Here is a 10,957-nt window from a genome sequence, read left to right on the forward strand (position 1 = left end):
TTCCAGAAAGCGAAGCCTTCCGTACATACAAAAACTCTTTTAAAAACTCCTAGGCAATCACAAATATAAACTAGTTGAATATTTTCTTAAGCTGTGAAACCGTGAATCTCATCATCGGAAAAGTTAAGATCATGCAGCAACCTTATCCCCTCGTCTGTAAATGGTGTTGGTCCACAGATACAAAGGAAGGCCCTAGAGTTTTCTAAACTCCTTTGCAAAAAATCAGAGAGAAGAGCTCGTGACACGTGTCCCTGTTTGCCATTCCATTCTGGAGAAGGTGCTGAGAGAACAAATTCAACATCAAATCTTTTATCTTCTAATGCCAACTTCTCTAGCTGACATCTCCAAATTATATCATCCTCTGTTTTATTGAAGAACATCAACTTCACCTTCCTGAGACTGGACATTTGAGACAGAGCATAATTCAGTACAGTGACCATTGGTGTGAAGCCTGTGCCGGCTGCCAATAAAAAGAGATCTTCTACTACCTGGAGTTTGGACACTTTAAAATTGCCCTCAGGACCGCTTACAGAAATAAAATCTCCAATCTGAAGACAATCAAGCTCTGGTGTGAAGAGTCCAGCAGGATAGATTTTGATCAAAAAGTAGATGTATTTATTTGGGGAAAGAACTGGTTCTTTAAAATCTGAGAGTAAGGAATCAGACACGGGTGTATATGGCTTTTCAAGTTGATTTCTTTATGTACCATTTATCTTCTCATATGACATTCATCTGAATAGATTTTAGAGACAATTCTCACTTTATGAAAGAGATAGTTATTGTCAGTACAGTGGTTGGAACCTTGTTCTCGATCAGACTTCCTGAGGTTCCTAATCTGATGTGTAATTTCCTTTAAAAAATCCAATTTTGTAACTATTTGGAAAACTGTCTAACTTTGTAACTTTTTTTTAGAGCATACACCGCCTGTGGTGATTGTTGACAGCATTGGTTTGTCACTGTCAAGTTCAACAGTTAACCTCAACATTGTCATTTCTTTTTCTTTCTTTCTTTCTTTCTTTCTTTCTTTCTTTCTTTCTTTCTTTCTTTCTTTCTTTTTTTTTTTTTTTTTTTTTGAGACAGGGTTTCTCTGTATAGCCCTAGCTATCCTGTAACTCACTTTGTAGACCAGGCTGGCCTCGAACTCAGAATTTCGCCTGCCTCTGCCTCCTGAGTGCTGGGATTAAAGGCGCGCACCACCATGCCCGGCTAACGTCATTTCTAAGCTTTCCTTTCCATTGTTGTCATCTGCTGTTGGCTTCCCAGCTGGGGATCAGACCTAGGGCCCAAGGCAAGTGCTCCACCACGGAGGCACAACTCCAGCCTTGACTAAGTTGGGTTTCTTTAACCAAAAACATTTTCAGTCCCTCCAGGATGAAGGCGCGTGCAGTAAGAAACCACTTTAAGTTAGAACTCTTAGTGATCCTTATCTCCCTCTCCACTGTGCTCTGGTGGGTTATTTCTAAAGTTTATCCCTTGACAGAATTAATTAAAACTAAGTATGTTATGGCTGGTGAGGGTTTATAAAGAGAAGGCTGACCTGTGGTTGTTAAGTTCATGTCTGAGGGACTTGAGGGGCATAGGACTCTTTGCTTTTGTTTCTAGCATTAGATTATAAATGCTGTAATCATCTTAATATTAATGCCTATCTATGCCATTTTTAGTGCAGTAAACTTTATGCTTGTCATATCAAGAAGATGCTGTTACCAAACATTTTTTCGCTGTAACATCTCTAGTTAGTTGTAGCTGAAATCACTGCATTCTGTCTAATCATTATCTATTGAGAAAAATATTTTCCCACTTTTTATTACAGAAAAATGTTAAACAGACTAAAGGACAGAACAGAATAGTAAGATCATGTCTATGACTCCGTGTTTGTAATCAGCATATGTCCAATCTGGCTTCACTTATAGTAAGTAGCCTCTCATAGTATTACAGTCATTCTAAAGCAAGTCCAATGCCTGTATTACCACTAGTGACAAATGGCTTCATTTATATTTCCAAAAGAGAAGGCTTTAAAAACATCGTAACCACATTTCCTTTGTTACTTTTTAAGGGAGTCTTACAGACCAGGCATGATGGTGCACATCTGGAACCCAACACTTAAAAGTCTGAGGCAGAAAGATTATGAGTTTGAGGCCAGTCCTCTGGGTCATATAGTGGGTTCCAGGCCAGCCTGGGCTATCTTGGCAACCCTTCTAGATGGAAGGACTAGGGAGGTGGTGTCTAACCATGTTGCTTAGGATGCTCTCAAACTCATGGTCTCAACATCCCACGTAGTTGTACTACAGACCTGTACCACCATGCCTGGCTTCTGCCTAAAAAGTTCTAACAAGCTACTTAATATCTTAAACTACCCAGCCATGGTTCAGATTTCCCTGGCTGAATTACAAATGACTATACATACAGTTGGCTTCCTTTAGTCATAATCTACATGAGGGTTATAAGCTATATTTAATTGATATTCTCTTTTAGTCTGCTATCTAGTTTGACCTTTTATATCTTTTTCTTGCTATTTGCTAAATTTAGTGACTTGCTCTAGAATATACCACATTCTGTATTTTGTTGATTATATCCCTGAAGATGTACACATCTTCAAGAGTGTATACATGACTATCTTTTTATTTCATGGAGGTTAGATTTGGAAGCTTGCATGGATATAGGTTTCACTTTTTATTTTAATTTTGGCAGGAATATTTTATAGGTGGTGTGTCTAAGGCTATTGTCTGCTCATCTCTTTTCAGTTAACACTGGGATGGAGAGTTGATGAAGGTATTGCCAGCCTGTCTGTTCTCCATTATTAGTCTTTACCCACAGCAGCCGCTCTTGGTCACTGTCTAGTTCCATGATTTCAATAAAGGTTGTAAGACTGTGATAACCCAGGTATTAGGATTTAGAGGCATGGGCCACATGTCTGGCTCTAAGGACAGTTAGCTTTGTTGAATTCAAGTTTTAATCTGTGATTAAAGGAGAGGATAACTGTGACTCTACACTCTAGGATTACTTCTTTGGTGTCAAGACCTATTCAGTACTGTGTCTGTGTCCTTGGTGAAAAGGAAAAATCATCTCGTACGTCACCTCTAGATGGCAGCAAAGGTCTTATAGTACTTCTAATTCTGCCATACTGCTTGAACTGGGCTTTTGATTTAGGTAAAGCATATTTTTTTTTAATTAATTAATTATTTATTTAATGTGTATGAGTACACTGTAGCTGTACAGATGGTTGTGAGCCATCTTGTGGTTGCTGGGAATTGAACTCAGGACTTTTGCTCGCTCCGGCCCTGCTTGCTCCAGCAAATAAAGCAGTTTTTGTGGGGTTTGCCTAACTTTTCCCTTTTTTTCTTTTTCTTTTCATTCATTCTTTTTTTTTTTCATTGTTCCATCTCATTTTTAAACACTCATTTCCCTTTTGAAGTAATGTATATTTTTGATGTTCAGAGTTCTTTAGTTTCTTTATTATCCAAAGTAGTATTTTGTACTGAATTGCGGAGGTTGGATCTTTAACATTCCAAAGGTGTGATTGTTCAGGTCAGCTCTCACCCTTGCATAAGGCTCTGAGAATGGGCTCATTGCCCTTGCCTGGGTGCCTTACTATAGTCTGTCTTGCAACCTTGGACTCTGTGTTAGCCTGCACTATCGGGCAATGCCATGTTAAATGAAAACAAGAATTGATAAAATAAAAAATAAAAAAATTGATAGAATGAACGGGCTAGTAGTCCTTAAGAAAAATTAAAGTATTTTAAAATAAGGTTTCAAACATTAAGTCATTTTGAATGATCAGATAAAGAAAGAAAGAAAAGAAAATGAGTACCATTCAACAACTATTGACGTCACACAGGCCTTGGATGGGACGTGAGGCTGAGTAAAATACCATCACTTCACTATGCACATTCAAATCTATGAGGAAGGGGGGAGATGGTTAGTAATAACTCTTAATGGACCTTAGAGAGATGACTTCTGTAAGAAAACAAAGAAGTCATTGTTTTAGAAGAGGGCAGTTGTGTAAGCTGCTACAGGAAGAGCAAATATGCTTCCTTTTATGTCAATATGAATTGACTAGTAAGGCCTGTCTAGAACCCCTGAACTGAGGATTCTGATTTCAGAGAAGTCAGTTTAAAGGTTTATTTATTATATGTAAGTGCACTGTAGCTGTCTTCAGACACTCCAGAAGAGGGAATTAGATCTCATTGCAGATGGTTGTGAGCCACCATGTGGTTGCTGGGAATTTGAACTCAAGACCTTCTGAAGAGCTGCTGAGCCATTTTTCCAGCCCCCAGAGAAGTCACTCAGTTACTGATATCTGCCCCAGGCAAGAAAAAGGAACATTGTAGCAATGTTTGAAACATTGAAAATAATAGACTCACTGGGTGGTGATGGCCCATAGCTATATGATTCTCTGAATTTTAGGCCAGCTTGGACTACAGAGCAAATTCCAGGGCAGCCAGGGCTACACAGAGAAGCTCTTAGTTTGGGGGTTTTTGGAGGGTGGAGATAAGACTTGAGGAGGTGGCTCAGTGGATAAAGCACTTGTTAAATAAGCATCCTTAGCTCCCACATAAAAAACCAGGTTCAGCCATATGTGTCTGTAACCCCAGGATGAAGTGGTAGAAACAGGAGATACTGGGAATTCTCTGTACCCTCAGAGGCCAGCGTCATGGTCAGTTCACACTGTGTGAAGAGAAGAATAAAGCAGAGCATTGTAGCTGGTCTGTGCCACATTGTGGGTTCTTCTCCCCCCTCCCATTTCTTCCCCAGCACTAAATAGGACAGAGAGAGAGAGAGAGAGAGAGAGAGAGAGAGAGAGAGAGAGAGAGAGAGAAACCCTTTTTTGTTTCTTCTTTGAGCATGACTACTAACAAACTACAACCAACCCCACCCACATGACCAACAACCCTTCCTCTTGGGGCCCTAGCATTTTTATGTACCCTCTGAAAAATTCCCAGAATTCCAAACGTTACAGTTACAGTTGTAGAAACTGCCTGCAGCTAGCAAAGCCATGCCTCTGCTAGAGCATGGTCAGCTGCTGCAGACTGCCCGTGCAGCCCCATATCCCTACGCCTGGGATTCAAATGAAAGCACATTCCTTTTTTTTTTTTTTTTTTAATTTTTTAAAGATTTATTTATTTATTTTACGTACGTGAGTACACTGTAGCTGTACAGATGGTTGTGAGCCTTCATGTGGTTGTTGGGAATTGAATTTTAGGACCTCTGCTTGCTCTGGCCAACTCTTCTAGCTCAGTCTCTGCTCACTCCAGCAGAGATTTATAAATAAGATCGATTTATTTATTATTATACATAAGTATACTGTAGCTGTCCTAAGACGCACCAGAAGAGGGTGTCAGATCTCATTATGGGTGGTTGTGAGCCACCATGTGATTTCTGGGATTTGAACTCAGGACTTTCAGAAGAGCAGTCAGTGCTCTTAACCACTGAGCCATCTTGCCAGCCCCGAAAGCACATTCTTATAATATTTCTATGTTTTTTAAAGAAACCAAAAATCCCAGAATTCTTACTACAGAGAATGATAGAAGAGGACACCCAAAGTTATCTTGACTCTGCATGTACATACACAGCACCACCACCAGCAACAACAACCACCACAATGGAAATGAATTTTAAAGAACATGTAGTATCTTCATGGGTAGAAATGGAAGGGAACATAGTCCAGGTGGTTTGAATATTAGGAGTTCAGTAGAGTTTTGGAAGCAACAACTGTAATGAATGGTGTGAGTGATAGAAGTGAGTTTCCGAGGACCCCAGATGATAGAACTCAGACTAGAACAGCATAAGATAACAACCATAGCTTGTCACTCCGAGGTGACTGCTGTAAACATCTGATGTCTCTTGGCTCCTTTTATTCCCTTTGTTCATGGATTCATACTTGCCCATAAACATACACAGGGACACCTGCTTAGGTTTTTATTTGTTTGTTTGTATCATTGTTTTTGTTTGTTTGTTTGTTTGTTTGAGACAGGGTTTCGCTGTGTATCCCTAGCTGTCCTGGAACTTAACTCTGAAGGAGGAGGCTGGTCTCAAACTCGGAGATTTGCCTGTTTTTGCCTCCCAAGTGCTGGTATTAAAGGCATGAGCCACAACCTCCCAGCCTGAGATGTTTCCCTAACATAACTGACACTGTTTATTTTCCTCTTCCTAAAATTTCTACCACTGAAGATTATTTAATAGGACAGTCACACACCTGCAGGAATACCGGTTAATGCAGGATGGAATGGGTTTTGAGAGCCCAGAGGCAGGAAGTTCAGGATGAAGCTCTAAGGGACGTGAGAATGAAGGACAGCACAGAGTGTATCTTCAAGCTCGGGCAGGCGTCTGGGTTCACGTTAGGAGATGAGGTGAAGTTAGACTTCATCATGCTAGGGCTTTGCTTGTTTTGTTTTGTTTGAGGCAGTTTCATTGTAGCCGAGACTGACCTCAAACTTGGGTATACCAAGGAAAATTTTGAACTTAATTCTCCTGTTGAATACTGGGATTACTTGTGCGTGTCACCATGTCCGGTTATTTTATGTGATGCAGAGACTGAACTCAAGACCTTGTGCATGATCGACAAATGATGTGCTAGATGAGGCACATCCCAGACTCTCATGCTGCTTAGGGTCTTGTTTGTGATGGGGAAGTCAGAAAGGGAGATAAGATGCTTGATTAACAGCAGCAAAAGTCATCTAAATTTGAACTGACAGTAACTGGTACCAAAACATTGCTGCATTGCTACCTTTGGATTGTATCTGCACCAGTTTAGTTCATCTTAAGAATGAAGACTGCATTTTCTGTGTAGTTAGAGAAACTACATGGGCATCTCATCTCCCAGAAGGGCGCTTTCCACCTCTCCTTTCCTACTAACATCAAGAATTAGAATTTGTTTTCATTGTCAGTGATAGACAAAAACAACTGTGAAAGTAACCCTCATTTCCATGTATATTGATCATCTCTGTAGGAGAGCGTAAATTCAGATCTGGACTTGGCAGTGTACATCTCTAATGACTCTAGGTGACAGGAGAGGCATCAGGAGTTGAAAGGCAGGCAGGCTTTACTGGCTATTGAGTTTCAGGTCAGCCTGTGACTGTGTCTTGCAAGGAAAAAAAAGGGATACATTTAAATTATTATAACCTAAAAAATAAATCATAGGAACTTGATTCAAAGGTACTATAAAAATGTCTGATAAATCTTTTTTTTTCAAATACCATTCAGAACTTAACATGATTTTTTTTTTGTTTCATGCATTACTGTAACATCTCATCATACTCATTACCATGGCATTCCTGTTTAGATAATAATACAGTGTAAAGTCTAGAATCCCCACTTTGAAAGGATCAAGGTTATTCTCATAATTAGAAATTGTCAATTTAGCTTTCAAGTATTTTGTTTAAAAATGTATTATGATAATGGGAAATAAAACATGCCAGTATTTCTCATTTTTCCATTGGTTAACAAATTAGGATGCACAAATCCTTAAATTACCTTTAAGGCTTATAAGCATTCATATCTTTTCTCCATTAGTCAAGTTATTTTATAAACCCAACATTGCATCTGAAATGGTTTTACTCACAAAGAGGATTTTGCCATAAAATGCTTCTGGTCTTTTCCTCCCTTCTGATTTGGGGAGGAGGGGCAGGATAGAGGGGAGCAGACAGGGCCTAAATCAATTAGGGTAAGATTGCTTTCAAAGTATCATTTTGGATAATTCTACAATATATGCTAGCCAAGAAGATGTCTATTTAGAGTAAGTAGTGTGTGTATGTGATGAATCTCAATGATAACATTCGAGTCCTGGGTTTAGACCCTGGTGTTGTAATCACAGAAAGACCAAGTAGGTCCATGGAACTTCGAGGGATAACCAGGGAAACTGTTCTGTGTTCTTAAAGGATAATGCAGCATTAAAAACAATGTAAATCCCAGAGAACATCTACTGACAGAAAGTCCTCACATGTAAGGTCAGTTCCAAGCATACAAAAGCAGAACATTGGTCAGTGAGGTGGCTCAGTGGATGGATAACTCTGCTTACTGTCTGATAACGTAAGCTTGGTCCCTGGAACCCACACAGTATAAGGGAGTGATCCTCTGACCTCCATACATGCAGGATGTCATACATGTGCACATATACAAAACATAAATACAAGTTTGCCTCTGTGTGTGTGTGTGTGTGTGTGTGTGTGTGTGTGTGTAAAATTTTGAACAGGGCCTTTATGTAGCCCTAATTGACCTGGAACTCCCTATGCAGACCATGAGCTGGCCTTGAACTCACAGAGAACCTCATGCTCTGTCCCAAGAGCTGAGGTTAAAAGTGTGATACCACACCTTGCCCAATAAATATATTTTTTAAAAAGAAAACATAAAATCAGTTTTATTTTTTAGTTTTGAGAGTCGGAACATAGGTAATTGTCAGGAAGGAAATACAAACATAGTTAATTTCTATTACAACTGATTTTATATTATTTAGGGAAAATACTAATAAAAATTAGGGAAATTGAGATACCATTTTAAAAATAATTGAAGTTATTTAAAAGATGCATTCCCTGTTTTCCTGAGAATTTTTTAATTCTTTGATAGACTGTTCCTAAATAAGAGTCATTTTGCCAATTAAAAACAATTGGTCAGCTTTCACAGTAACTACTGAGGTTAAAAAGTAAGTGATAGGGTTTTTTTTCCAACTTTGGCATGTTCTTGCAGAAATACAAGTCTGGGAGAGAAAGGAGTGTAAAACTGTTAGGTCAAGGGCAAGGGATGATTTGGTTGGTGTCTTTTGTGGCACACACCCTTGTCATTCCAGCACTGTAGAAGGAAGAAAGACTGCAAGCCATCTGTCTCAGTAATAACCCGAAGTGGGCTGGGGAAATGCCCCAGCTGTTGGGAGCACTTGCTGGTCTTGGGGAGAACCATGTTCCCAGCACCCACATGGCAGCTCACCTGTAACTTGAATTCCAGAGGACCTGATGTTCTTCTGGCACCAGTTGTGGACATGCACATACATACGCACGCATACATACACACACATACATACATACACACATTTTAGACAATAAATACAATTTTTAAAAACATAAAGAAGCATCTTTATTGTTTTATGGGCTTGGTTTTTTTTGTTTTTCTAGACAGGGTTTCTCTATGTAGCCTGGCTGTCCTGGAACTCGCTCTGTAGAGCAAGCTGGTCTTGAACTCACAGATCTGCCCGCCTCTGCCTTCCAAATGCTGGATTAAAGCCATGTGCATCTTTGCAAATGTTGGCCAGTTTTGTCAAGTTTTATGTTTTGGGTTGTCTCGCTTGTAGTTGGAGAATTAAATGCTTAGTATTAACTGTACAGTAGAAGGAAAGAGCCACTGAGAATGCCTGTCAGTCTGGAGTAGCACTGCATCCTTTTGTCAGAGAGAGAAAACGGAAGATTTGTCACATTTATTAAACAATAGTTCCAACAGGGTTTATGGAAGTTGATCCCTTCCTAGGCTTTAAATTTAGGAGTGATTGTATTCATGGGGAAATAAAAGGGCTTATTCTGTTTTTGTTTGTTTTTTTATATTTAGCTATTGATAAACTGGAGATTTCAACCTAACAGTATTTTCTGGTTTAGATAAAATATTAATTCCTTTGTTTTGTCTGCTGGTTTGTGTTGAAAATATAATCTGTGAAGAAATGATACTGCACGAGACTTTATAAAGGAGTACAAAGTACTTTGCTGTGGGCACTAGAGAAATGATGACATTACATATGTAACGAAAAGTGTCTCCAGCTGTTTCATCTAAATTAATAGCTTGTTAAAAGGTACGTTTTTATATAGCTAGAGAAATCGCTTGATTAGGAAAATAAAACAGTTGGTTGACTGTTGTAAGCGATTAAATTTAAGACCAGATGTTGGGGTAAGATGACCTTCAAGAGAACAGTTGACTCTGGCAAGTCTGTTTTGGATATGGAATGAGAAAACAGAGCTAGGGTGATATTTCTGACCCCCAGATATTCTATTATTCCCAGGGTTGGTTGGGTTTTTTTGTTTGTTTTGTTTTTTTCTTGTCTTTAAATAAAGTTTTAGAGTCGGAGATATACTTTAGTCAGTAAAGTACTTGGAGCAGAGTTCAGTATCAGAATGCACATTTTACAAAAGCCAGTGCTAAGGAGGTAAAAATAGGGGGCTCTGGGACTTTTGAGCTGGCCAGCCCATCCTACTTGACAGATTCTAGGCTAGTTAAAAGACCCTGTCTCAAAAACAAGATTGACAGCTTTTGAGGAAAAACACCTAAAGTTGACGTAAAGTGGAGCTCCATAGCCAACAGGTGCCATCTATAAGGTGCGGCTTTGGGTAGCCCAGGGGAAGGGCCGTAGCTCCCTACACCTTACATCCAGGGTTCTAGTTCTGCTTGAGTTTCTGTCCTGACTAATCTCGATATGTGAGCCAAATAAACCCTTTCCTCTCCAACTTGTTTTGGGGTCATGGTCATGGTGGTTTTTTTTGCATCAGAAACCTTAAGGCATAAGTATTGAGAGTGAGAGCAGATACCTATAATCCTAGGGATGAAGAATCAACTTCAGGGTCATCCTTGGCTACATAATTCAAGTTCAAGACCAGCCTGGATTATGTGAGAATCTGTCTCAAAAAAAAGAACTTCTGCTTAAAGTTTGAATAAACATTAGGAAAAAGATAATCTCTGAGAAGTTTGGGGTAATTTAGTTCTGTGTGTCCAGGCTATCTAGGAGACAATAGAATATGTGGATATAGAACCCAGAAAACAAATATAGATACCATTAACTCACGAGCTCTAATTAAAGCCACATATGAGGAGATGCCTGCCTTAGTCAGGGTTTCTATTCCTGCACAAACATCATGACCAAGAAGCAGGTTGGGGAGGAAAGGGTTTATTCAGCTTACATTTCCATACTGCTGTTGATCACCAAAGGTTGCAGGACTGGAACTCAAGCAGGTCAGATAGCAGGAGCTGATGGCAGAAGCCATGGAGGGAT

The 10,957-nt window shown here is 39.4% G+C and overlaps 1 protein-coding gene across 2 annotated transcripts in view; it reads left to right on the top strand.

Annotated features, from left to right (window-relative positions):
- Positions 1-10,957, top strand: part of Lin52 (lin-52 DREAM MuvB core complex component) — a 78,853-nt gene that overhangs the window by 12,120 nt on the left and 55,776 nt on the right. Inside the window, exon 6 of one of the 2 annotated variants that reach the window (XM_029540895.1) lies at positions 1,811-2,619. The exons of the other annotated variant lie outside the window; for it this stretch is intronic. Within the exon in view, the coding sequence (XP_029396755.1) occupies positions 1,811-1,812 (2 nt within the window). The 3' untranslated portion in view covers positions 1,813-2,619. Of the gene's footprint in view, positions 1-1,810; positions 2,620-10,957 lie in introns of those variants that run through there. 2 annotated transcript variants of the gene reach the window in all.

This window comes from Mus pahari, chromosome 7 (genome assembly GCF_900095145.1).
Source record: "Mus pahari chromosome 7, PAHARI_EIJ_v1.1, whole genome shotgun sequence".
Lineage (NCBI taxonomy): Eukaryota > Metazoa > Chordata > Mammalia > Rodentia > Muridae > Mus > Mus pahari.